This window comes from Panthera uncia, chromosome D4 (assembly GCF_023721935.1).
Source record: "Panthera uncia isolate 11264 chromosome D4, Puncia_PCG_1.0, whole genome shotgun sequence".
Taxonomy (NCBI): domain Eukaryota; kingdom Metazoa; phylum Chordata; class Mammalia; order Carnivora; family Felidae; genus Panthera; species Panthera uncia.
This window is the reverse complement of record NC_064807.1, coordinates 91,265,695-91,292,444: the sequence shown is the minus strand read 5'-3', so window position 1 is coordinate 91,292,444 and position 26,750 is coordinate 91,265,695. Positions and strand designations below refer to the sequence as shown.

Here is a 26,750-nt window from a genome sequence, read left to right as displayed (position 1 = left end):
CACCTCCAGTTCCCCTCCGGCGCCTCTCCCGGCCCCACCCCAGCCCCTCCCCTGGCCCCACCCCCGGCCCCACCCCCGCCCCTCCCCTGGCTCCACCCCCGGCCCCCTGCCCGGCCCCCAGCCCGTCCCCCACCCCCTCCCCCGGACCCACTCCCAGCCCCTCCGCTGACCCCGCCCCACCCCAGCCCCTCCCACAACCCCACCCCCCGCCCGAGCCACAACAGCGAGGGCTCTTCTGGCCCAGGAGCCTGGCTCAGGGCTAGGCAGCCGGTCCGTGGCGGCGCCGGTGCGGGGCTCTGCGGGGCAGGCCTCACTCTCCAGACCCCCCCATCCGGAGCGGTTCATCGCTCTGGCGCTTCTCTGCTCCAAAAATCAGGGGCGGATTTCTGGAAGCGGGAAGCATCCTCTCTGCCTGCCTCACCCCCATTCTGCATCTGGCCAAACCCCTTTTGCGGCCCCTTCGTCTGTGTGCTGTCCTGTCAGTGCATGAGTCTGGGGTGCCGTCCAAGGAACCCATTTCTCTGTCCTGTCCCTGTCCCCACCCCCGTGTCACAAGACGTTTAACAGACAGTTTGGGTTGGGTTAAGGCTGCCGCGGCCGGACATACCGAGGGCAGAAGCAAAGTTGCCTGGTGCTCCTGGGAGCCGACCTCCCCACTGAGCCCCTGCTGCTGCCACCGAGGCAGCAAGTGCCACCCAACTTGGCCCAACGTCAAGAGAAACCAACACACTCCCTCCGCGCAGCCCTCTGTCCCCGTGGCCTGCCAGGTGACACCACACCCCCAGAGCCAGCTGGCCGCCCTCTGGAGACTCCTGTTACAAGGCCAGGTGGGGGTCACTGCCAGGCCATTCCTCCCCGCGCCCCCCACCGCCCTGCACTGTTCAGTGCCCTGGGCCAGGGGACCCCACCTGGAGGGGCTTTCCCACGACTTGTTTCTTGCAACACCGCTTGTTGGGAGAAGGCTGCAAGGCAGCCAGTTTCCGGGAGCACTACGGTGTCCTCTCCACTCCCCTCCCTTGGTGTCAGCCACAGAGAGCCAAGCTGTGCTGCTTCCTGACCCCACCTGCCTTTCACCTGTCTGCTCTCTGCCCCTCCCCTGCCCTTCTCCTGGGCAAAGCACTCCTGGTGGCCTCTAACTTCTTCTACCCTCCAGCTTCCTCAGGATGAAAGAGTGGCCAGAGGGAGCCTCGGTCAACACGGCCCCACCTGTGACAGTGAGAAGAGGATGGAACCCAGAGGACGGGGCCTGAAGGACCACCCGGGCCACCCGCAGACAGCACCCCCAGAGCCCCAGCGGGCCACACTTCCCGGTGCAAGCTCACCTCCCAGGCATGCAGCTTGAACCGCAGGCCCAGCTGTGTATAGTCGATGGCGGTGTTGTCCCTCAGCTGTGCCAGGGCCAGACGGAAGTCACACAGGGCCTCCTGGAACCTGTGGGCAGTGGGGGAGCCAGCAGCGAGGGGGACCTCAGTGGCTGCAGGGAAAGGGGCCAAGCCCTGCCCCAGCCTCCCCACCACCCCAGCTCCAGGGACACCTGCTAGGGGGCAGTGGTGGTCACCCAGGCCTCAGCACATGGTGGGCCCTCAAGTCCCAACACACGGGTCATGGACAGACTGGCTGTGAGGGGCATGGGGGCACCACATCCGGGGTGTGAGGTGATGCCAGCTCGGATCCAGTCCTGATTCCTGGGGACCTCACTCACTCTGCTGCCTAGAGCCCCTGTCTGTACCCCAGACCCTCTTCCACATTTCCCTCCTGCTTCATAGGACCCCCAACCCTGTGGGCCTCCTGCCGCAGAGACCGGCTGGACACTCCTTGGCCTCCACTAGAATCCCCATCTCCTCCAAGGAGGCTCCTGGACCCATGAGAGGAGGAGGCTGTCCCCAGAGCCTGCCTGCCCTGGCATGGGGCCTGCCTGCCGTGAGGCTTGTCCTGGGGCTAGGTGGGGTAGGGGGAAGCCGGGCCTGTCCTGCAGAAGGTTTCCTCCTCTGGGAAGGATCACAGTGCAAAGAGCCCAGGTGAGCATTGAGGACCCCAACCCCCTCCCTGCCCTGGGACACACCATTCCTGCAGCCCTGTTCGAAGTTTCCTCATCTGCAGAATGGGTATAATCCCGCCATCCCTGCTGCAGCAAAGATGTGGCGAGAAACAAAGGAAGAAGTGCCCGTGAAAGCGCCCTGTGAACCTCAGCACAGAGACAGGGCTCACCGTGTGGCTGTTCCCTGTGTCCCCCTCCAGCGTGACCACAGTGTCCTCTTCCAGGCTTCCCTGAAGCTATGGAGGAGGGGGTGGGCAAGAGAAGGTGCCCCATGGGGAGAGAGGAGGCGGGGAGCACAAGAATGGACTTTGCAGAGACAAAGGGCCCTCAGAGAAGAAACGAGACACCTCTGTGCTCACCTCTCCAGCTGGAAGCTGGCCACTCCTCGCTGGAAGAAGCCCACAGCCATGCAAGTGTCCTTGGTCACTGCTTGGTCAAATGCCTGAGGACAGAAACACCCACCGATCACCAAGGTCTGCAATTCCATCACCCCTGTGTCACAGATACAGCCCAGACAGATGACCAGTGACGGGGGGCCAAGGAATTTCACGGGGCCCCACAACAGCCTGCATGCAGGGCATCACCATTCAGTTTCCCTCAGTGGCACGACCTAAACCAGCCTGAGCTCCCGAGGTGCAGAGAACACAGTCACGGTCCAGTCTGTTTACCGTAATGACAAGGGGGTACAAAAAAAGGAAACACTGCGGCACATTAATGATGGTTACCTCTGGGGGATGCAGTTATGCAAGATTTTTGTCTTTTTAAAATCCTATGTGGGGGCGCCTGGGTGGCGCAGTCGGTTAAGCGTCCGACTTCAGCCAGGTCACGATCTCGCGGTCCGTGAGTTCGAGCCCCGCGTCAGGCTCTGGGCTGATGGCTCAGAGCCTGGAGCCTGTTTCCGATTCTGTGTCTCCCTCTCTCTCTGCCCCTCCCCCGTTCATGCTCTGTCTCTCTCTGTCCCAAAAATAAATTAAAAAAAACAAACAAACAAAAAAAAACGTTAAAATCCTATGTGGGGAGGGGCGCCTGGGTGCCTCAGTCGGTCAAGCGTCCGACTTCGGCTCAGGTCATGATCTCACGGTTCGTGAGTTCGAGCCCCGTGTCGGGCTCTGTGCTGACAGCTCAGAGCCCGGAGCCTGCTTCGGATTCTGTGTCTCCCTCTCTCTGACCCTCCCCCATCCATGCTCTGTCTTTCTCTGTCTCAAACATTAAAAAAAAACTTAAGGGGCGCCTGGGTGGCTCAGTCGGTTAAGCGGCCGACTTCAGCTCAGGTCATGATCTCGCAGTCCGTGAGTTCGAGCCCCGCGTGGGGCTCTGTGCTGAGAGCTCAGAGCCTGGAGCCTGTTTCCGATTCTGTGTCTCCCTCTCTCTGACCCTCCCCCGTTCATGCTCTGTCTCTCTCTGTCTCAAAAATAAATAAACGTTAAAAAAATAAAAATAAAAAAAAAACTTAAATCCTATGTGGGGAATAAACTTCAGAATTCCCTGAGCCTGCAGGATGGGTTAACAAGGCGTGAAAAACTAGAAAGCCACAGGATGTTCGCACCCAAGTTTGGGTAAAGGAGATTAGGCAAAGTGCGACAAAGGTCCCAGTATAGGACAAAGGCACAGGAAGAGGGACTCTCAGGATGAAAACATCCAAGGTGAGGTGAACAACATTAGGTATCCAGGGCGGAAAAGCCCCCCAACTTAGTTTAATAGCAGAAAGCTGCTTTCACAGGAAGGAAGGACCAAATTAGGTAAACAGGTAAATAGGGCTATAGACGCTGCTGGTGAAGTTGCCCAGGGCAGAGCTAATTAGCAAAAGAAAGGTGCCTTGTTGACCCAGAGATAGCCTGCTCAGTCTTTCTGGTCCCCTAGGCCAGTTTCGGTAGTAAACAAGTCAAGTCTGCTGTAAACAACCTTTTGCTAGGAGCCAGGATTTTGTTTTGTGTTAACCCAAACCCCTAACCCCAAATGTCTTCAAGACCCCCTTTCCCTCACGTTCACGAGTTAATGTTCGCAGTTTCATTGTCCCTTTGTGCACGTCCATCGCCATGTTGGTAAGCCTTCTGATCCTAATAAAAATGGAGCAAGAACCCTTACTCGGGGCTCTTGTCCTCTCCCGGACATTAGTCGTCTCCCGCTTTGAATCCTGGGTCTGCTTTCTTGCTGGACAAGAACTCCAGACCCAGAGTCCATGACAACCCTATTTCTGATAGTTCTCATGAAAGGACACACTCCTTATCTATTAGAATCAGAAAGAACAAAAGTTTTAGTGTGTGTGTAAAGCACAGCTCTTCCCTACACCTCACTCAGAAATGATGTTGTCTGTTCCTAACGAGGACAGTGGCTCTCAGTTAGACACAGGCAATCCGTCGGAGGGGCTTCATGCTCTTACAATCTGGCCAAATGGGGGGCTTGTGCAGCCCTGGGTTTGACCCAAGGTTGAAGGGATGCACGGAGGCCCTGATGCGGGGGGGCGCTCAGTGCCAGAGAAGTCCATTTGTTTGCCACCCTGCCAGGAACAGCAACCAAATCAGGCTCACATAGGTTCCTATCGACAGACCACAGTCCTCTCTACACCCTCCTCACCCGCCCTGCTCCCCAGAGACACTTGTATTCATCGCAGCAATTCAGTCTGCTTTCAAAAATCTCCACGTTTCCAATTAATGTGCCCATGCTTTAATTACTTAATTTTATTGTCTTTCCACAGTCCTCCCTCTCCTATTCGGTAGAGGATTTAATACCATATTCTTCTGCTCACCACCTCTGGCCCCTCTGTCTGGCTAAATCACAGTTTATAAGTAAGTGATAACTGGATTGGCCTCACATCTACCATTCGCTGTTGAACTACCTGCTGTCAGCGATTGTGTTCCCGTTTTTAGGTAACATTTTAAAACTGAAATTGTTCCTGAGAATTGTAGATTTGTATGCAGATGTAAGGAATGACAGAGGAGATCCCTTGTAAGATTTGCCCAGTTCTACCCGCCCCCCCCCCCAACTCCCGTGGTGAATTTTTGCAAGATATTGACATGGGCACTCTCCTACAATACCTAATTCTCTTTTCATTTGTGTCATTTTCCAGGTAACTGTCACTGATGGTCTCCACAGCTGTAGGACCCTGTTTCTTTTTACTGGGGAGATTTGGGGACAATGAGCAGAGTGCTGCTGGATTTTTGCGGAACATGAATCACTTTAAAGAACACAAAGCATTTAAAAGGCGGCGAGTGGCTCGGTGCTGCCCCCTCCGCAGAGGCAGGTATGTGTGTGTGCCCGTGTGCACTTTTGAGTCTTGGTTCTGTTTTGGGGGACAGATTGGGAAACAGAAGTACTCAGATCAGACGAGACAGACCTCATCTCCTTGCCATTGCCACAGGCATCTGATGAAGTCCCCTGCTCTAAGCTCTACACCTCGGGAAGCAGGTAAGTCCCCTCCAAGCAAGATCCAGCCTCGAGCCTACTTCCGGATATGTTAGACCGTGAGCACCTGAACCACTAGCAAGAGCCCCGGCCTTTCTCCTTGACTGGGGAGTGTGGCACGTGGTCATCACCTAGTGGAGGTGGTGAGGGAGCCCAGCGCCTCCATCATGGCCCAGACTCGGTTCTGGTGGGATCCCCCGATCACACAGTTCCCACCTGCTTCAGGTGTTCATTGAGGCGGAACCCTGGGGGGACATCCCCAGGTGACTATCAGGAAGAAGGGCGGGGGGGGGGGGACCCCGGGCTCATCCCTGTAGCTGGGTCTTTATCGCACCGCTCCTTGACCCGGAGCAAGGTAAGTAAGGTTCCCCAGGGCCAGAGAACAGCCTCCCCAAGAGGTGGGGTCTCCGCGACCAACCCTGGGGGCGCCCGGCTGTCAGGCCCCCGGCTCACCCGCAGCGCGGCCTCCGGGTCCCCGGCCAACAGGTGCACGCAGCCCACGTTGAAGCACATCCTGGCGGACGGCTCCGGGTAGCCCGAGAAGAGGCGCAGGGCACAGTCCCAGTCCCCGCGCGCTACGGCCTGCGCGCCCCGGTCCCATTCCCGCAGCAGGTCCCCGAGAGAGGGCATGGCGGCGTGGACACCCGCGGGACCGTGCGGCGGAAGTCCGCGCTTCCGGGCGGGAGCGCGGCGGGCGCGGCCGGCGGCGGCGGTGGGGGTCCCGCGAGGGGTCCGGCGGGACGACTGCGGGCCGAGGGCCGCGACGCAGGGCCTTCAGGGTCGGGAGACTAGCGTGGGGAAGTGGGGCCCCCACTCCGAGGCCGGCAGGGTATCCGGGCGGGACGCGGCGCTGGGAGCGCGCGGAGTCCACGAGCCGCGGGTGCGCCACGCCTCCTGCTGCCCAGAGCGCCCTCTCGCGGCAGAGCGGCCCCGCCCCTCCCCACGGCCCCGCCCCCGCAGGGACCGCCCCTCTGCATCCGGCCCCGCCCCCCGCTTATGCCGCGCCCCTCCGGACTTCCGTGCGGAGCTCCCCGAGTTCGCTCTCCGCAGCCCGCGGCGCCTCCGGCAGTGTGGGTCTCGGTGCGCCGGGGAAAGCCGTCCGGGCCTGCCGCTACCGCCGCGGCCGGGCCAGGGTTCCGGGCGGACCCCGCGGGCTCAGGTGAGAGACCGCCCGGGCGCGGGCCGAGGTGGGGCGGTCTAGGGGTCTGCAGGGGCGCGGGGAGCCAGGCAGGGCCGAGCGGGGCTGTGGCCGAGCCGGCGGCCTGGCCGGCCCTGAAGGTGGTGGGGGTGGGTCCTCCACTGCGGCCCCTGTCCCCGCCAGCCCGCGGACCGAGTCTGCGAGGAGCGAAGGCGTCGTCGTTCCGGCTCCGCTGGGAGGGGAGAGCCGCGGGGGCCGGTCCTGGGGCCGGGGGCGGGCCACGGTGGTCTGGGGTCTCCCACGGCGGCGGCCCGCGCTCACCCTCGCTCAACTTCGGGGGGAAACTCGGGGGGAGGCCCCGAGTCTCACTCGTGGAAAACCAGGTCGTGGTGACGTGCCAGTGGCTCTTCTGGGGCCCGTCGGTCCTGTGCTCCCTGTCCCTGCCCCAGATGGAGGCTCAGAGGGCAGGACTAACCCAGCCCAACCCACCCCTGTGGCAGGCGGAGCCCCTGCCCTGTGCCCTGCACAACCTCATTCACTAGAAAGTGGAGGCCCTCCGGGGCCAGGAGCCTCTCCCTGCAGGGGCCCCAGCCTCTCGGGGGCACACGTCCCTACCGACACTCCCATACAGGTCTTACCTGCTGTCACATCCTTCACACCTGTGTTAGAGAAACAACCAACAGGTGTACAGAGAGATGGATTGACTTTGAGCAGCTGTGGGGGCTGGAAAATCCAAAATCTGCGGGAGAGCCAGGGAAGAGCTCAGGGTTCAACTTGAGTCTGGGGGCAGAGTTCACTCTGTTCCCTTAAGGCCTTCCCCTGACTGGATGAGGCCCACCCACGTTAGGGAGGGTCATCTGCTTTAGGACAAGTCTACTGTTGTACATGTTAATTTCATATAAAAAATGCTTTCACAGCAAACTGTGACTGTGTTTGACCAAACATGTGGACACCACGGCTTTGCCAGGGTGACACAAAATGAGCCATCACAACACCCAACCCCAGAAATGCTCCCGTAGACAGGCTCTGTCCTTTCATGCACATAAGAGAACACCCTGGGTCCTACTCTGCTCCGTTATGGCTGAGTCTCCTCCCTGGGTGATCCTGGTCCAGCTCTCTGACCCTATAGACTTCCTTACCTGAGGAATGGGAGCGCTGAGTCCTGGCCTGGCAGAGCGCTGTGACGACTCACAGACATCGCCTGTGATGTGCTTGGAAGGGCACCTGTGCCCCCGAGGACCTGCTTCCTCCCCAGTGGGGGCTGAGGCTCCCCGTCCTGCTGGCCTGGAGGTGGGCGGCAGCACTGGTTCCCTTTCCCACCGTGCTGCTCCCACACCGCCTCTGGGTGGCCTTCCTGCAGACCTGTCAGGGTCACTAGTAACCTCCTCCCTGGGCATGGCTCATCCTCCCCCTGGCCTCAGGGACATGACCCCCTCCGGGTCCCCCAAGCCCCCCCGCTGCCCCTCCTGCCTCCCCTGGGCTCTGGCCTGGCCTTTCTGTGCCCTCGCTCCCCAGTGGTCCCACTGTTTGAATTGCCTTTGGGCACCTGCCACATGGCTCTTTTCTGGACTTCTCTATTTCCATAATAAAAAGATGAAAAAAGTCCCATCCCTGTGCCTGTCACCATACCCTAACATTCACCGCAGCTCTGTTCATGAAGCCCCAAACTGGAAACAACTTAGCTGTCCTCCAGTGGGCGAACGGTTAGGCAGACTCGCACCCACACGTGGACGAGGGATGGGCGGTGGGCACACACAGCTTGGGGAAGGAGGCTCAGGGGCATGCTGAGTGGGCAGAGATCGCATACTTTGATCCCATTTGTATACGTTTCTAGAGGTGACAAATGATCTAAGCGGAGAGGTTAGTGGTTGCTTGGGGCCGCTAACAGATTAATGGTGTGGGGGTGGCTATAAAGGGGCAACCCTGGGGGGGTCCTGTGGGGTGGAACGTTCTATAACTTGACTGAGTCGGTGTCAGTCCCTCATTATGATTTTGACTGTGGTAACGTCTTGAGAACTGGATAAAGGGTGTATGAGATGTCTCTTTCTCTCAGAACTGCGTGTGTATCTCAAAATAAATTCTTAATATAAAACCATTTTTAAAGAAGGATTCAATCACAGGTTTTTCTGTTTTACAGATGCCCTGAAAGTTGGAGTGATTACTGAGCCTAAGATTCTTCCAGCTCTGAAATTCAGCTGCTGACATGTTGTTTCGAAAACTTACATCTGCTAAAATCTGTTCCAAGTAGGTGCTTCAGCGTTTGGAGCGGCCGCGGCCTGAGGACCGGTCTGAAGCTGGCCTCTGCAGGGGGCCCTGGCACCCTCCCCAGACGTGCAGTGGCTGTGGCGTCGGAGGGGAGGCCGCCCAGGCTCCTGCCGCCACCAGCTGCCTCCCTGTCAGCTTTACGGGCAGACCCGCTAAGGTTGTGTGGATCACACAGTTCCTGCCTCAGTAGAAGAGTCCAGAAAAGGGAACCATTTCCTCAGGTAAGAGCATGACTCAGATAGAGGTCGGCATGGTGCTGGAACTTATTTGCAGAGGAGGGCGGTGCTTCTCTGTGGTTAATTCTGGAGCACGAATGTCCAAGAAACGGGCAGGAATTGGTTTTAGCCCAATACAAAGAGGTCGGGTTTGTTTGTTTTTTTTCCTTTAAAAACTGGGCACTTTCCAAGACAAAATGAAAGAAAAATAAGATTTTTCCCTCAGGAAATAAAAATAGTCTTGGTGTGATTGGAATGCGTGGTGTTAGAAATCAGCTTCCTGAGACCCGGCCCTTCCTGGGGTCAGCGAGGAGGCACCCGCCGCAGGGCACCACGTCTCTCAAAGCCACCAGTTCCGCCGAGGACCTCGCCCTCCACCACCCAGGAAACGTTGAAGGAAAACCAGAGGGACGAGGAAGAGCTCAGGCCGCTGCGGGGTGCTCTTCTTGGTGGCCGAGACCGCCTGTGTGACAGGGAAGCCGTGCCCGCAGGAAGCGCCTCAAGACTCCTCTCCTTTCAGGTGCACGGTTGAGGCTGTAGAACAGGGAACGTGTCAGCGCTCCTGCAGGACTCCGTGCTGGGCAGACCCTCATCCTCTGGGCGATGGGAGTCCTGGGCCGGCAGCACCGACGCGCCCTCACGCGCCCCTCTACTCTCAGGCCGAAGCCAGCGCCGGTTCCTCGCCTTGTGGTTTCAAACGCAGAACGAGCCGCCACCGGTCTCTGAGCCAGTTTCTGCACGCGGCCCTTCACGGTGGGTGTCTGGGCCAGGCCACACATGAGACCCTCTCGCGGCGGTGGGGGACCCTGTGCCATGGCCACCACAAGGCATGGCCCGCTGTCTGCGGGGGAAGCGAGAAAGGGGCAAGGCTCAGAGCCCTCGGGCCGACCGACACCGTCACGTTACGCCCCGTGACTCTGGTAGAACAGCCTGTGAGAAAGGAAAGAGCTTATGGTGCAGGAAGTAGGTGAGCGAGCTAGTGGGTGACACCTTGAGACATGCAGGGCTGAATCGAAATCCAAGGATGAGGGGCCGGTCGGAGGGGGTCCCAGAGGGCGGTGACGGCCGTTTGCAGAGGACGGAGCCAGGCCAGCACAGCAGCTCTGGAGGTCGGAAGGAAGCAGAATATCTGTGAGCCGTTCGGAGGAAAAGGCAAATCCAAGTAGCCCGTATTTAGTCAAAAGGAAGGAAATCATGCCCAAAAAAGTAAAAAGCAAAGGGAAGAAACCAAAAGGAAGAAGAGGGAGTTAATTAAGAGAAAAGCTTAATTAATTAACTAATTAATTAATTAAATCAGAAAGTATAAAATTGGTAAGACGGGGCGCCCGGCTGGCCCGAGCGTGCGACGCTGCATCTCGGGGTCGTGAGTTGGAGCCATGTGTTGGGTGTAGAGATTACTTAAAAATAAAGTAAATTAAAAAAAAAAAAAAAGTCAGTGTCTCAATTAAAACAATAAAATCAGTAAGACCAAACACCAGTTCTTGAAAAACAAACGATGAAATAAACTCCTGACGAGATAGAGGGAAACCAGTGAAGTGAGACAACACTCAGGCTTAATGAGAAGCGCAGATGTTCTGCGTCCACACTGGCACCACGGTCGTAAATGGGAAAACCTCAAGAAATCGATGCCTTATGCAAACACACCTGAGAAGAAACAGAAAATTGGAGCAGGTGGTGAGCAGCAGGGACGCAGCGGGCTGCAAAGTTCCCGCCACGCGGGCACCGGGCTGGCAGCTTCCTGCCACGCACGGGTGTGTGCCCCCAGCCTGCGTGAGCCCCCAGCCCCAGCTGGGCCTCGAGACAGCGCAGCCCCTGCCTTGTTCCAGCTGTGACCGCCAGAGACCCTCACACAGGGCCACTGGGCCAGGCTGCCTCAAGTGCCTGACCCCTGGCGACCAGGGCAGGATGTTTTTTCTGTTCTGAGCCACTGAGTTTGGGGCGGTCTGTTTGCCAGCCGCAGATCACCGGTGATGAGGGCTTAAAGCCGTCCAGCAGAGCGAGGGCCGTGGGGAGAGGACCTGGTGTCCAGTGGGAAATGGCCACCGCCCCTGCGGCCTGTCGGGGGGCTCATGGAGGAGTGAACGGTGGCCCCGTCTCCTTTCTGCAGCTAAGATTCCTTTATAGTTTATTTTAACTTTTAAGATACCATTTGTGGTTTTCTTTTCTTTGTGAATATAAAGTGGAGTGTGTTCATGGTAGAATATTTAGCAAGTACAAAAAAGTTAAAATAGAAAATACAGTAAAACCTTGGATTGTAACTTGTTCTGCGAGTGTTCCACAAGATGAGCAAACATCTCTAATAAATTTTAACTTGATAAATGAGCCATGTCTTGCAATACAGGTAGTACAGAACGCCGAACGTCACGTGATCACAACTGAGCCAATGGTTCTTCTTTCTCTCTCTCTCTCTCTCTCTCTCTCTCTCTCTCTCTCTCTCTGTCTCTCTCTCTCTCTGTGGGATTGTGGGTGATCGTCTTCCATGCTTGGATGTTTGGTCTCAGGCTGTGGTGTTTGGCAGATATCCGTGATTTTTCAGAATGTTACAAGGTGCCCACAACCGGCACTGGTGTATTTTTGTCACTTCAAAGCACCAATGGACAGTCCTTTGCTTTTCCAGACAAGAGTAAGCTTAGGAATGCTTTGCTTCATTCTAGGTCAGGCTGCCTGCAGATAGAGACCCTTTCCTCTGCTGCCTTATTGCCGGTTCCATTAAATACAGTCTATGACAAGAGTTTGTTAATACTGTGCTGTAATCAGCATCTGTGTGAACGTTTGCAATGGCCCCCATGCAGAGAAAGGTTGAAAAGAAAGGCAGGAAGAAGGAGATGATCACGGTGGAAGTCAAGAAGGAAATCGTCGAGAAGTACGAACGAGGGATGCGAGTGGCCGAAATTGCAAGATTTTATAAGAAGTCTACGTCAACCATTTGCACAATATTAAAGAAGAAAGAAGAAATAAGGGGGCTAGATGCAGCGAAAGGAGTCACGAGAATATCAAAGCAACGGCCACGTGTTCTGGAAGATGTAGAGAAGTTGCTTCTGGTTTGGATAAATGAGAAACGGCTGGCAGGTGACACCGTGACCGAGAACTTTATCTGTGAGAAGGCAAAGGCCTTGTACACCGACCTCGTAAGTAAACTGCCAGGTACGTCAACAGAAAACGAAGAAGGCTTCAAAGCAAGCAGGGGATGGTTTGATAACTTTAAGAGGAGAAGCGGCATCCGTAGTGTTGTGAGGCACAGAGAGGCTGCGAGTTCGGACGCTAAGGCAGCGGAGGTGTTCGCTGCCGAGTTCCAGAAGCTCATGGCTTCCGAGTGTTACCTGCCGGAGCAAGTTTTTAACTGCGATGAGACGGGGCTGTTTTGGAAAGAGATGCCAGAGCGGACGCACATTACGGAAGAAGAGAGTGCGGTGCCTGGTCACAGGCCCGTGAAAGACCGTCTCACCCTCTTGTTTTGCGCCAACGCGAGTGGGGATTTCAAAGTCAAGCCCCTGCTCGTGTACCATTCCGAGAACCCACGAGCCTTCAGGAAATGCAGGGTGCAGAAGAGCCAGTTAAACGTCATGTGGAGGTCCAACAGCAAGGCTTGGGTCACTCGTATCTTGTTCGTCGAGTGGGTCAACGAGGCCTTCGGTCCTGCAGTGAAGAAGTACCTTTTGGAGAAGAATCTGCCGCTCAGAGCCTTGCTGGTGATGGACGATGCCCCTGCTCATCCTCCAGGCTTTGAGGACGACCTGCTGGAGGAATTCGAGTTCATTAAGGTCAAGTTCCTTCCTCCCAACACCACTCCAGTCCTCCAGCCCATGGATCAGCAGGTCATTTCAAACTTTAAACAGCTTTACACCAAAGCGCTATTTCAGCAATGCTTTGAGGTGACCAAAGGAACAGACCTTACCCTCCGAGAGTTTTGGCAAAATCATTTCCACATCGTGAACTGCCTCCAGATCATCGATAAAGCCTGGGACGGGGTCACCAAGAGAACCCTCAATTCTGCTTGGAGAAAACTGTGGCCCGGTTGTGTTCTTGCACCTGACTTAGAGGGGCTTGCTCATGAACAGCAGCCGCCAGTTGTCGGTGAAACGGTGTCCTTGGGGAAGACCAGGGGACTGGAGGTGAATGAGGACGACAGTCAGGAGCCGGTGGAGGAGCGTGGCCGGGAGCCGACCACCGACGAACTGATGGGTCTGCATCACGAGCAGCAGCAAGAGGTTATGGGGGAGATCTCGTCTGCAGGGGAGAAAAAGGCCAAGGAGTCCCTCACTTCAAGTGAGATTAGGGAGATGTGTGAAAGGTGGGAAACAGTGCAGAAGTTTGTAGAAAAGCACCACCCGAATAAGGCTGTAGCAGTGCGAGCGATGAATCTGTTTAACGACAATGCGATGTCCCATTTCCGTGAAATCCTCAAACGGAGGCAAAAGCAAGTGTCATTGGATAGGTTCCGTGTTAAAGTTGCACGAAAAGAAAGAGATCCCACGGAGCCAATAGACAGCAGTGATTCCGTTAGAGATGATGAAAGTCGTCCTACCCAATAACCCTCCTCTCTCTTGTCTCCCTCACACCAGCCACGAAGGTTTTCAAAGGTCAGTGCAGGTTAATTTGTTGATTTTCCTTTATATTTTGTATTTTCTTTATTTTGTATTATACTTCATATGAACACTTTTGAGTGGTGGAATGAATCATCTGCGTTTCCATCATTTCTTATGGGGAAATTCACTTTGATATACAAGTGCTTTGGATCACAAGCATGTTTCCGGAATGAATGATGCTCGCAAACCAAGGCGTTCCTGTACAGAGAACTGGCAGGCGGCCCCCCCGCTGCCAGGGCCCACATGTCCTTCGTGTCCGTGCCGTGTCCCGGGCTGACACCACCGGCTGTCCTGTGGCACACGCCGTAACATCGATGCTCTCGGTTAGGTTCAACGCTAGGCCACATTGTGAGAACTTTGTTTCCCGTGACATTAGATGTTTTTGTAAAATGTCTTTTTTCAGTAGCCATTCATCATTCATAGGACTTCTGCCCCGTTGTTGGATATTAGGAGGCCCTCACGAGAGCAGGTGTGGAGCCGGAAAGCCCAGCTGAACTCTGGGGCCAGTGATTTCTGCCTCCTGCCCCCGGGCCGTGCCGCAGCCTGCGCCCCATGGGAAAGGGTCCCCGAAGAGCCTCCTCTTGTGAGGGCCCCCAGCCGGGACTCTGGAGGAGCCGGTTCCTCCCTGAGCTGCACATGCCGGCCTAGACCCCGCTCGGTCTTGACAATGTGCACATGGTCGTGAGTGTGCGGAAGGGCACCGCTCCGGCCCAGAATCAGCACCCGCCACGGCGGCGGCCAGAGAGGCACACGCCAGCAGTTGTACCTGGACCCCTCGTGGTATCTCGGAAAAGTTACCTTCTTGTATTTCAAATTGGCAGTCTTAATTTTTAAAGAAAGGAACGGCCTGAAGTTAAACCAGTAAGTTAAAAGTCGCTCCCACGGATACGGACAGAATAAAAGAGACACCAACAAACGTTGGCAAGGATGTGCGGAAATTGGGCCCCTCGTGCGCCGTGGAGGGAAGCAGTCCGGCCGCCTCTCAGCCAGCGAATCAGCTCCACTCAGCCCGGCAACTCTACTCTCAGAGAAATGACGGCACACCTCCACGTACGGCATCCGCGCACAAACGTCCACGGCAGCCACAAGGTGGAAACAACCCAGATGTCCGTCCACAGAGGAGTGTGGTCCGGCTGTGCCGTGGAATATTGTTCAGCCGTGAAAAGGAGTAAGTGCCAGCAGTGCTACAAGGTGAATGAGCCTTGAAAGCAGCGTGCTGGGTTGCAGGACCCAGAGGCAAAGGCCGTGTATCATATGACCCCTTTTCTTTGAGTGTCTAAAACAGGCAAATCCCAGGAGACAGAAAGTGGATTTGTGGTTGCCACCGAGAGGGCCAATGGGGAGCGACTGCTAATGGGTGGTCTTTCTGGGGTGATGGAAACGTACTGCCATTAGGTAGCGGCGATGTTTTCTCCTATCTAAATATACCAAAACACCGAGTTGTGCACTTTAAAGGGGTAGATTTCATAGTATGTGTATCATATAAATAAAACTTTTTAAAAATCACTGAGCTGTGTGCCCGGACATTTGATTCAGTTTGAAAACGAATTGAAATGGCTTTCAAATTAGCATTCTCCTTTAACAAAACAGACCTGAGTGGCCCCAGTTTTCAGGGTCCAGGCTGGACGCCCAAATGTGTCTGGGGTGGCGACCCCAGCTCCACTGGCATTTGGAATTTGGGGACGGCAGGGTGAATCCCGATGCTCTTGTGCAGAGTGGTGCCTTTGGGCCCGGTGCCCATCTCTGTGGAGGCGGCCAGGCACCTCCAGGTCCCCTGTTGTCTGGCCGGCTGCTTACCCAATGAAGACCCAGCAGAAATGTGTGAATCACACATGTGCTTTTAAATTTTCTGGTCCAGGGAGCCTGGCTGGCTCCGTTGGTAGAGCATGAATTTCTTGATCTCAGGGTTGTGAGTTCAAGCCCCACGTTGGCATAGAGCTTCTGTTAAAAAACATTAAAAAAAGTGGGGGGTGGAGTTAATTTTTCTGAATGTTTATTTTTGAGAGAGAGAGTGCAGGTGCAGGAGAGGCAGAGAAGGGGGGGGGACGGAGGCTCTGAAGTGGGCTCTGCGCTGACGTGGGACTTGAACCCATGAACCGTGAGGTCATGACCTGAGCTGAAGGCAGACGCTTAGCCGACTGAGCCACCCACGTGCCCCAGGAGAGGAAATTAATTTTCATTTCCTAAGTCCAGTGTTCCCTGAATATCACCGTTCCCACCTGTAATCGGTATAAGAGATCAGTATAGAGACATTTGATGCCTTACGCCAGGTACATTTTGCACTGAAAAGTAGGGCGTAGCTGACCTGCTGGATGGTGGTGGGGGGGGTGGGGGGCGGGGCAGGGCTGGGAGGAGACAGGGACTCCAGGCCTCAGGGGCCTCCCCCATGAGGCCTACGGCTTCGGGGGCTCCAGGGCTGGTGCCAGCTGATGACCCTCTGACGGCCCCTCGGCATTCCTGCCGCATGTCTTATGGGTAACACGGGCGGGGGCTGCCACCCATAGGGCCTGGGAAGGCTGGGTGCCGCGTGGGGGGCTGGGCACCGTGTAGGGGGCGCCAGGAGGAGTCCAGGGCTCTGGCACCCCCGGCAGTGAGGCTGCCTCGGGCAGTGGAGCCTGGGAGCTGGCAGCTCCGTGGTCACCCCCTCCTCGGCCTCGGCCACCCCTGTGATAAAGGGCACAGGACTCACCTGGAGAGGGGGCCACACAGCGGCGCCCCCTGTTTGCAGAAAGCATTATAGGAAAGTGGTGAAGGGACCATGACTTGGCGTTCACACGAGAGTGCTTTGGTGACATTTAAAGTCACTTCAGTGACCACAGTGTGGAGAGAATCGTGCTCTGTGGCCGCAGGAAGCCCCCTGGCCTTGTTCTCCTGGGACGGAGGGACAGACAGGCAGAAGGCTCAAGCCAGTAGCCAGCCGCATTGGACTCTCAGCCAGCCACGTAGCTCCTTCCGGGTTCTTTTAACTTCTGACCTTTTCCTTTACTTCCCACCTTTCTGGGAGGCTTGGAGGGCAGCTTTAGGTCAGGACACACCGTGAAGTGTCTGCTCCATGCTGTCCTGTCCTGGCCAGGAGCCTGGCCCTCTGGGCTTCCAGCCAGGTCTCAGGCTTTGCTGCCGTGCTCCTCCCACGCATGTGGCCTCTACGCAGAGAGACCACCAGCTGGAAGAATGTGCCTCCCGGCCCGTCTCAGAGCAAGCCAGGGCCCCGCGCTGCTCTCCCTCCTGTAGAGGTGACGAGACAGCCAGGTCACAGCCAGGGCTGTGCGTGTGTCAGCCACACTCGCTCTGTGGTTCCCATGCCCTCACTTGCCCCAGGCTGCCCACTTCACCGTGCGGCTGGGCCGGGACCCCAGCCTGAACTGTGCAGGGTGCCAGCGGGCTCTGCCTGGAGGAGACAACACTGCTGGGAGGGTGGCTGGGGCGTGGCCGAGGGGCAGGGTTTCGGGAGGCCTTGGGTCCTGCTTGGTCGGTGCGCCCCAGAGCATCGGGAACCTGTAGCAAACACTGGACATGGCTTGTGTCGACCCCGATAATTAGACAGCCAGTTGTTTTGCCAGCAAAATGGGCTTACACGGGAATGGCAGAGGCTTTGCGATTCGGGACGAGCAAGCCATGACGAAGCCACAGGCAAGTCTGGAGGACAAAGGAGAGGAAGGTTACTTTACAGAGAAAAAGGAGACAGTTGTGAGGCACTGCATGGAAGGGAAACCCCTTGGAGGAAGGGAGGGCTCAGGGTGCCGGCAGCTTCTCCTTGGCCGAGTCCTTCCTGCTGAGGGGTGAATGAGGCCCCAGCTAAAGTAGTGTGCACGCACGCACAGGTGACTCTCTTGCTGCTGGGTGTGCGGCTGGCGCAGAACGCTAGGGCTGAGGGCTCCCCCTGCTGGCTGTCTGGCTCCACGTAAAAGGATGGTTCCTTTATTCCGCTTCACATCTGCTGGGGCCTGGCGGGCCTGTGTGGCTGTCAGGTAGGCTCTCCTGGGCCAGCTGTCAAGAGGAGGCCACCTGGCCCACGCCCTCCTGCTGCCGGGTTTGCCGCTGGGCCAGGGGCTTCCCACTCAGGTGTGGAGCAGGGGCCAGGGAGCAGGGCCTCTGGAGTGAGTGGGTTCTTTGAGGCAGATGTTTTGTTGTGCTGCAGGGTACCCGGCAAGAACCTGGCTCAGGTTAGCCGCCTTTCAGAAAAATACATGGTGCTTAAATGAGTTGCACATTTTGACCGTTCATTTTAAAAAGAAGTTCTCAAACTGCCAGGAGCCGCTCACCCCAGTGGGCTCCTGGAAGGCCATCCGTGGGAAGGCCTGCTGGTTGTGGCGTGGGTTGCAAACCCAGAACCACATTCCCAGCTAAAGATGATTTGGACTCCAGATTTTTTAATTTTCACTTTAAAATGAGGTCAATTAAAAAAGTCTGTCGTGGGGTGAACTTGAACTTGGTCTCTGCCAGCTGTTTTCATTCTCAGAAGCACATGGGTTTCAGTGTGTTGCTGTACTTTGTCCAGGGCTCGGGAACAGAACAAAGGTTGTGTAATGAGAGCTGAGCGGAGTTTCTGTGGCCTCGGTCCTTTCTCCAGGAGGAGGGGGTAGGTCCGTCTACCTGTCCTGGGACTGGCCTGTGAACGGAGCCCACTGCCCGCCTCTGGGTGGCCAGACGCTGGGTGCTATGCTACTTAGAGAAAAGGGGAAGAGAGCCTGTGGCAAATCTTGGAGTCGTAGGGGTTTCTCCACTAGAAAAAGGCCCCTCCCTCAAAAGGGCCATTTGGTCATCTGCCTCCTTCCTGGGCTCACCGGCGAAGCGGGTGGCTGCAGTGCAAAGGAGGTCGTCGGGGTCATGGCAGTCTGTGCTGTATGCGGCGTGGAAAGAGCCTGACCACGAGGCATGGATGGACCACACTTGGTCTGCAGGACAGGCTTCCTCCTCTGGTGACCTGACTTGAAGGGGTCAGAGGAACCTTTGCCCTGCACCGATGCTAGTCTTTATTATAATTCTGATTGGACTGGGGCTCCACCTTTTTTAAATTTATTTGAGAGGTGGAGGGGGGGATGAGTTGGGGAGGGGCAGAGAGGTAGAGAGAGAGAATCCCAAGCAGGCTCCACGTTGAGCGCAGAGCCCAGTGTGGGGCTGGATCCCACGTCCCTGGGGTCATGACCTGAGCTGAAATCAAGAGTGGGATGCTGAACTGACTCAGACACCCAGGAGCCCCAGCTCTACCTTTTTAAAGAGGAGCCCCTCAGACCACACAAGGGTGGGGATAGCCAAAGAGAGGGGGTGGCCTGGGGGCCTGGCTGTGCCTGAAGGAGGGCTTTAGACAGGACGCGTGGCAAGCCCTCGGCCTCCCTCTGAGACCCTTCTAGCAGCTGTCAGAGTGGCCTGCAGTTCAGAGGGCAGCGCAGGGCACCTGCCTGCAGTCGACCCAGAGACAGAGGCCAGGGGGAGGAGCCACCATTTGGGGTTTATTTAAACCACCCACATGGCTCTCGGTCATGCAGGTGGTGGGTGCTTGGCCCTGTGTTTTTGGACGGTGGACAGAAGGGTGCTGAGCCAGAACTCTGTACCCTGGGGGGAACTCCCGCCCCCCACATCATGCTCTTTGCTCCTCCCCACCCCCATCCTTGTGTCCAGGGAATGCAGGCACAGGACGTGGCCCCAGGGGCTCACGCTGCCCTTGGGGGGTTGCTGCTTGCTTGGGTGGGGCGTGGTGTGGAAGGACCCTGCCTAAGAGGCCCTTCTGCACACGTGCTACACATGCCATGAGGTGTCGAGGGCTCTAGAAACAACGGTGTTGACGCCATGGAGAAGCCAGGCCAGGGCCTTGGCCTTGCTGAGGCCTGGAGGCTGCTCCAAATTAGTCCAGGGAGGAACCAGGGTTGAAGGACTGACCAGGGGAAGAAATGGGCGGGGCTCCTGGTGCCTCCTCAGGGAGGGGCCCACAGGACCTGGACGGTCTCCAGCTTCCCCTCGTGGGGGCCGTCTGCTAGGCCCGAGAGTTCCCCTCCCTCTTGAGGCCACAGGGGCCTGAGAGGTCTCCTTGGCACAGCCCACGAAGGCACTTGTGGCACCGGACTGCCCCCTCAGCACCCAGCTTTGTGGGGACTCCCAGGAAAGGGACAGCAGTAAACAGACAGGTGGATCGGCGGGAGACTGTGACCCGGCAGGTGTCACGGGGGAAAGACCGTGAGGGACGAAGGTGGCACGTTGGCTACATATGAGACGAGCAGACAAACGAGGAGAGCCCCCAGCTCCTGCTGCTCCTTCCAGCGGAGAGCCTGGCCATGGGCCTGGAGGAACACCTGTGCATGTGCCCCATGGGGCCCGGCCAGTGTGCAGGGGTGCAGGTACAGGGGTGGCCGAGACCCCCAAAGAGAGTGTGCTGTGGGAACGAGTCTCTGTCCCCCTGATTTGCTTGCTGTGGTGCAGGAGGAAGGAGGCCTCCAGGCAGCAGGTCTGGCGGGGCGGGTTGGGTCTGGGGGCGGGGTCAGGGGCAAGGCCAGGTGTGGGAAGGGGGGGTTGGGGTGCAGGGCTGGGGGAGGGCTGAGGGCCAGGGTCAGGCAGGTGTGTGAGGTGGGTCAAGGTGGTCTGGGGTGTGGGCGGGGTCTGGCACGGGGTGGGCCACGGTCAAGGTGGGGCAGGTGCAAGGGTAGCCGCTGTCTGGGAGATGCTTTGGTCTTGCAGGCTGGAGCGGAGCCCTCAGGATCTTCTGGTTTGGCACATTTGGCGTTTATTGTGGACTTGAGCCACCTTAACATGATTTCGGAACAAGATCCAGGAGGAAACCCACAATAGAGAGAAATTATGATTGTGCTACGTTAAAGTGAGAGCTGTCCCTAAAGCGTCTTCCTGCTGTGAGTCCTTCTGTTTCTTGAGTTAGGTAGGAGACAGGATGGTTTATTGTGAGGAGAAGGAGGGGCCCTGGGGCGTGGGAGCCTGTGCCTGGAGCGTGCTGTACCCAGCGTGTGCAGTGCGCGTGGCAGGGGTGGCGAGTCGGGGGCGCAGTAACTCGGCACAACCCCGACCTGCAGGAAGGCGCCTGTCCCTCCTTGTCACCGCATGAGGGCCCATCCTGCACCCAGCACCAGGAGGGGAGGAGGGCTGCCGCACGCGGCGGGAGCGCTGACCCTGACCACGTGTCTCGGCAGGGAGGCTGGCACCCGGAGCGTCGGGGCAACGGCCAGGAGGTGAACAGCACACGACTGTAGCTTTTAATAGCTTTCCTTTGCATTAATTTTTCAAAATTTGCAAGCTTATTTCATTTTCCAAATACTCTACTAATATGCATAATTGCCTTTATAAATAGTAAAAAGCCAGTTAAAAACAAATAAAAGTGAACGGTGGTGCAGGGAAAGAGCTGGAAGAAAACCCAGGTTTAGTCCCAGATGACCCCCTTTTTCTCACACGCAAATGAACGGCAATCCCTCTGGCTCTGGTGGAAAGTCAGACCGGATGTGGTCCCTTAGTGTCCGAGGGTGCTCTGACCGGTTCGGAACCAAACGTGGGGAAGCATCAGGGGTGTCTAGCCCCCGTTGTGGTTGAATTGTGTCCCCCTAAAAATTCATATGCTGAAGCGCTAAACCCCAGCACCTCAGAATGTGATCGTATTTGGAGACAGCATCTTGACAGAGCTCATTAAGATGAAATGAAGTCATTAGGGTGGGCCCTCATCCACTCTGAGTGGTGTCCTTGTGGGAAGAGATCAGGACACAGACATGCACAGAAGGAAGACACAGGGGGAAGACGACCGCGTTCACACCCAGGAGAGAGGCCTCGACACCTTGATATTTGGCTTCCCTTTTCCAGAACTGAGAGAGATTAGATTTCTGTGGTTTAAGCCACACGTTTGTGGTGCTTTGCTTTGGCCACCCTAGGAAAGGCATCCCCCCACCCCCGGAGGCCAGTCTGTGGGTGGGGTGGGGTTGTAAGCTCGCCGTGAGGACCACCCCCTCCTGTAGTCCCGTCTCTCCCTTTCTTTCCTGGTGAGAAGCCCAGGCCGGGCATCCATTCATCTGAGCTGTGGTAGGAGATGTGCACACCTCTGGGGCAGGTGTTCCAAGAAGAGAACCGTGCAGGCCGACATCATTTGTGGACTTGGGTGCGACAACACTTAGGAGAGTAGTGAGACATACGGCAGCACTGTGAACAGAGCGTGAGCTCTGCAGGAGCTGGGTTTATAGCAGAGACGCCTGCCTGCCGGCCAAGAGCCACAGAGACTGGGTGGTGGCTGCCTACCCCAGCCTCTTTTGAGTCCCATTAAAATGATGGTAAAGGGGCGCCTGGGTGGCTCAGGCGGTTAGGCGTCCGACTTCAGCTCAGGTCACGATCTCGCGGTCCGTGAGTTCGAGCCCCGCGTCGGGCTCTGGGCTGACGGCTCGGAGCCTGGAGCCTGCTTCCGATTCTGTGTCTCCCTCTCTCTCTCTGCCCCTCCCCCATTCATGCTCTGTCTCTCTCTGTCTCAAAAATAAATAAACATTAAAAAAAAATGATGGTAAAGGCATTTAAAAAGGACAGTTTTGCCTTTTTACTAAAGGCAAAAGTGCTTAACGGAAAAGACAAGGGGAGGAGATGGAAAGCAGGGTGACTAACAGCCTGAGAAAGCTGGAGCCTGAGGCAGAGGGGTGACCCCGTCCTGGCCCGAGCCCAGGGAGGCTCCAGACTGGAACCAGGGTCTTGGGGGTGTTTTCAAGTGGAGGGGTCAGACCCTGACCTCGGAGACCTGGGCGGTGGCAGCCGAGTGCCCGTCTGCAGGTGAGGAGGGAGCATTCCCTCCTGACAGACCGGCTAAGGCGAGAGACTTCTGGGCCCTGGTCTCCCAGGCCCCCAGTGTACCCGCACCAAGGACTGGCTTCTGCTCAGCCCCCAGGCGGCTGTTCAGTGCCTCACTCTTGAATATGAGCAGTGGTCTCCAGACGCTTGAGAAAAGCTTCTGAGAGGAAAGACAGTCACTGTGTAAGCAGGAAAAAGGGCGTCGATACAGAAGAATGTGTATGAAAACAAAGACTGAGTCATGAGGTCCTCTGGGGTAAGAAGAGAAAGAGTTCTTGATTAATGAAATTTTGATAGCGGAAATGAATAATGCAACGAGCATTTTAAAAAATAAAGTTCAGGAAACCTTCCCCAAAGGCACAGAAGAGGAGAGATAAGAAAAATAGAGGTTCTTCCAGGAAGCTCAGTATCTAAGAGCACTTCCGGGACAGGACGGAGGACAGGGAGGCCAGGACATTGTCAAGGAAAATAAAAGACATGTCCCAGAACTGAGGGACATAAGCATACCCGATGGACTCCACCCCATCCATCCTGCTGAGACCCTGGATGCTTGAAGGGAGGGTGCCTCGGGAGGAGGAGACAAGCGTCCTGCATACAGTGGGGAGCCAGGTGGCTGCAGACCTCTTGGCACCAGCACTGGGAGTTAGAAGGCAGTGGAGGGCCATCGCCATCACCTGCCGCCCACACACAGCCAGACTTCCAGCCGGGAGCAAGGGCCCAGGGAAAACTCTTGCAGACAACCAAAGCCTTGTTAAATGTGCTTCTTTGCGATTGTTCTCAGGAAGATGCTGGAGAATGTGCTCCTCAAAACCAGAGGAAAACTGGGGAAGGTGAGGACTTGGAAGTCCAGAAACGCAGGAGGCACCGGGAGAGGAAGAGAATGGGAGTCTCGGGGTGGAAGCTATGGCACAGGGCTGGAGATTGGCTGTCCAGACTGAGACAGAGGACAGAGGCTTGAGAAGGGATGTCTTTAAGAACAAGTGATAGACTTCCAGGATTGTTTAAACATGTGGAGAGAGGTGTTGGAATTCTGTCAGAGTCCCATTAATGATGGCAATGTAGAGCATCCAGCAGTGCAGTTTGTTCTTTGATCTATTCCCTTTCCCCATTCTTTACATAAGATGATTTCTAGTGATCTGTCTTCAAATCCCCCAATTCACCTGCCATCTCCAATCCACTGTCAGGCCCAATCAGTGAATTTTTCATTTCAGCTATTATACTTTTTATCAGAGAATTGCCATTTAGTTCCTTTATATAGTTTCAAGTAATTTCCATTTTCCTTTGTCTGTTTACTCATTATGACCATGTTTTCCTTTAACTTTTTGGACATGTTTTCCATTCATTCTTTGCATACACTTACGACAGTTGTGTTAGTCTTTGATAAACCCATCATCTGAGCCACGTGGAGTTGGTTTCTATTTTTTGGGTTTGTTTCGTTATTGTTGTTTTTTGTAATGTTTTCTCCTTGATTATGAGCCATATTTTCCTGTTTCTGGGTAGATCTTGTGATTCTCATATCATGTACCAAACGTTGTGAATGGTGCATCGCAGCAACTCTGGATTCTGTTATCTTCCTCTGAAGAACGTTGACCTTTGTTCTAGTAGGCAGTTAATTTCTAGCTGATTACCTTGAACAGGCGAGCATGGCTTGGCATTTCGTGAGGATGGGTCTTTGTGTTAGTGGGACTCAACCTGCAAAGTGCTCCATTGTGGATTTTACCGGGGCTTGGTTCTGGATTTTGGCAGGGCAGGTCAGGAGTGGGGCTCACTCTAGGCATAGCACCAAGGCCTGGTCTTTCTGGAGTCTTGGCTAGATGCTGCAGTGTTGTCTGGGCTGGAGTCTAATGTGTCTAGCACTGTTTGACTGCTAGTGTCTCTGTTTCGGTCTCAGCCCCAAGGCAACTGTTTCTGGGAGCCGTGGAGATCCTGCGTCGCTCGTACACACTCCCGGCTGCTTCAACCGCCCCTCTTGCCGGTGCGCTGCCCCGCAGATGGCCTGCCACCTCCTCCACTTGGTGGAATGCTGTGCTCCCTGGGTTCCAGATCAGTGGTCCTGGCTGGGGGATTGCCCTCGGTGGGAGGCGGTCATCCTGGGGCCCTCCTCGGGCATTGTCCTGCTGTCGGGAAGCACGGTTGTGTGTGGCCTGTTGTCCAGAATCAGCTGCCTCGACTGTGTTGTCCAGTTGATGTTTGCAGTGAGAGGGCTGCGTCAGTGCCAGCCCTCCCACGTGACCAGAGCAGAAGTCTGGAGCAAACCCTGCAAGAAAGGAGAAATAACCGTAGTCCCCATGTGGCTCAGCTGGGGATAGTATTTACAGAGTTGTACTCATGGCTTCTATAAATGGTGAGCCAAAGGAAGACTCTCTCAGAACCGTTTCAGGAGGTTGTGGGGTATGCAGGCGGTGCTGGGGGACGATAGTGAATTCTTCCCTTGAGGTTGGTCCATCACAGGTAAGACTGAAACTGAAGGAATAACCACATCAACATATTCTTTAGAAAGATAAATGAAAGTATCCAAGGGCATAGCTAGCACAGCTCCTCTGGGTAGGAAGTTTGGAGTAGGGAGCACAGTGGGTCTCCCCTCCCGTGCCCGTGTGAGGATTTGGGGTTTACGCGGTCGGCCATGCAGGCGTTACTGTGGTGCAAGGAAACGACCGTGAATGGAGACGAAGTCTTTGTACGGCCTCCTGGGCACAGAGGAGAGGAGGGAGAACAGGCTAATCTCCAGAAACGTGGAGAAGTGCGTCGTGGACGTAACGGCTTGTTGCCGGGCGGCGTCGGTTAGCGGTGCGTGTGCCTGTGTGGGCTGGCTCCCGGCTCCTCGTGGCGAGCCCGTCCCTGAGGCCAGCTGGCGGGTGGAGCCGAGGGCGCCTGGGCCCCTGCACCTGGACCACAGAGGCGGGCCCTTGGCGCGCGGTGCTACTTGTCTCTCTCCGCCGATGCCTCACTCCTCAAGCTGCCCGCTTTCTTCCCCAGCGCCGCCTTGAGGATGGACCCGGCAGACCCTCCTGGCGACCCCGCTGCCGGCGACCCCGCCGCTGGAGACACAGACCACCCTGGCAACTCCACTGGCGGCGAGCGCCATTGCACAGGTGAGTCTGCGCGCCCACGGCCCTGAGTGCGGCTGGCTGCACGTGGCAGGGCCAGGCGTGGGTGCGCGTGCGGGGTGCGCGTGCAGCGGGTGTGGCGGGGGAGGTCTGTCCGGGTATGGGGTACGTGTGTGCACCAGGTAGGCACCTTGGGGGAAGGCATCCCGTGCTGTGGCCTTGTGCGAGGCCGCCCCGGGAGCGGGTGCGAGCGTGCAGGCGACACAGCACGGCAGCGCCGCCGTCCTGTCTCGAGGGCTGCAGGTAGGCGCCTCTCTTTGCGCCGGGGAGGGCGCCACCGGCTCTCGAGGATAAGCGGCGTGGCCTGGTTGTCCCAGGGCGGGCTGCCTGCTGGCCACCTGCTTGCGGGCTGCCAGGAGGACTGCGGGACCGGACAGACACTCAGGCGTGTGTGGGGGCACTTGGGAAGGACGGCTGTCTCTCTGAGTCCTGGCTCGACATGCACAGTCTCTGGGCTCCACACATGGGCGTTTGATCCATCTTGCCAAGAAGGAGCGGGAAGGGAACCGGGATGTGTCTGAAAAGCAGGGGCCCGGGCCAGGCTCCAAGCACAGGAGCCCCAAACCCCGTGGGGTATTCCTGCCCTGCGCCCAGGGGCGGAAGAGGACAGTGCAGGGCATTGGCCCCGGGTCCTGACCGGAGATGAGGGGCCTATTTGGGCACGGAAGCTCCTCCGTGGGGAAGGGAGGCATCTTCAGCTTGGTGGCCCTGGATGTGGTCAGCAAAGGTGGCCCTGGATGTGGACTGTTTTCTCATTTCCACCCTGAGAGTCCGGCTTGCCTCTTTTGTTCAGAGCAGCCATGGTCTCCAGATGTTCCCCACAGCAGCCTCCAAACTGGGTCATCAGTTTGGGGGTCACCTCTGCCCATTGAGCCAACCAGAGACAGGAGCGAGGACCCAGGTCCTGGTGGGATAGGGACCCAGGGTCTGGGGGGAGACAGAGACCTGGGGCCTGGGGGACCTGGGGCCTGGGGCAGGGACTCTGGGTCTGGGACAGGGTATCTTCCGGCCCCTCCTTCTCTCAGGGCCTCACCCAGGGTGGTGTGTCAGGCCCTCCTGTGTCTGCCCATCCTCTTAGGGTGCATGTAGGGTGGGGCCTGTACTGATGTGACACCCGGCATCACACCTGGGCCTCAGTCTGAGGATATGCAGAGCAGCGCCTGCCATCCAGGGTCTTGCAGGCCTCACCCTTGGTCTACTGGAGCTAGCAGAGGGACAGGCCACCCTGAGAACAGACAGCCCCCC

The 26,750-nt window shown here is 56.7% G+C and overlaps 3 protein-coding genes across 6 annotated transcripts in view; 2 read left to right on the top strand and 1 right to left on the bottom strand.

Moving 5' to 3' along the window:
* NOXA1 (NADPH oxidase activator 1) overlaps positions 1 to 6,430 on the bottom strand; it is an 11,841-nt gene extending 5,411 nt beyond the window's left edge. For all 3 annotated transcript variants that reach the window (XM_049632526.1, XM_049632544.1, XM_049632535.1), the window contains exons 1-3: positions 5,894 to 6,430; positions 2,398 to 2,480; positions 1,323 to 1,431 (exon numbers count right to left, since the gene is read on the bottom strand). In XM_049632526.1, the coding sequence (XP_049488483.1) occupies positions 1,323 to 1,431; positions 2,398 to 2,480; positions 5,894 to 6,070 (369 nt within the window). In that variant the 5' untranslated portion in view covers positions 6,071 to 6,430. The remainder of the gene's footprint in view (positions 1 to 1,322; positions 1,432 to 2,397; positions 2,481 to 5,893) is intronic.
* Positions 6,431 to 6,466: 36 nt separating this feature from the next.
* Positions 6,467 to 26,750, top strand: part of EXD3 (exonuclease 3'-5' domain containing 3) — a 79,365-nt gene continuing 59,081 nt past the window's right edge. The window contains exons 1-3 of one of the 2 annotated variants that reach the window (XM_049632520.1): positions 6,467 to 6,599; positions 8,827 to 9,064; positions 25,375 to 25,490. In XM_049632520.1, the coding sequence (XP_049488477.1) occupies positions 25,388 to 25,490 (103 nt within the window). In that variant the 5' untranslated portion in view covers positions 6,467 to 6,599; positions 8,827 to 9,064; positions 25,375 to 25,387. Of the gene's footprint in view, positions 6,600 to 8,715; positions 9,065 to 25,374; positions 25,491 to 26,750 lie in introns of both variants that reach the window. The other variant, XM_049632512.1, reaches the window with a different exon arrangement.
* Positions 11,884 to 20,837, top strand: LOC125924747 (tigger transposable element-derived protein 1-like). Its single transcript, XM_049633540.1, has 3 exons — positions 11,884 to 13,324; positions 19,900 to 19,976; positions 20,778 to 20,837. Exons 1-3 carry the CDS (start codon positions 11,884 to 11,886, stop codon positions 20,835 to 20,837), a joined length of 1,578 nt encoding a protein of 525 aa, XP_049489497.1.

Coding starts and splice junctions, on each gene's coding strand:
- LOC125924747 (XM_049633540.1), top strand. CDS start 11,884: ATGATCACGGTGGAAGTCAAGAAGGAAATCGTCGAGAAGTACGAACGA. Junction 13,325..19,899: donor CAAGGAGTCCCTCACTTCAA/GTGAGATTAGGG, acceptor TGCTCCTTCCAG/CGGAGAGCCTGGCCATGGGC. Junction 19,977..20,777: donor GCCAGTGTGCAGGGGTGCAG/GTACAGGGGTGG, acceptor GTGTCTCGGCAG/GGAGGCTGGCACCCGGAGCG.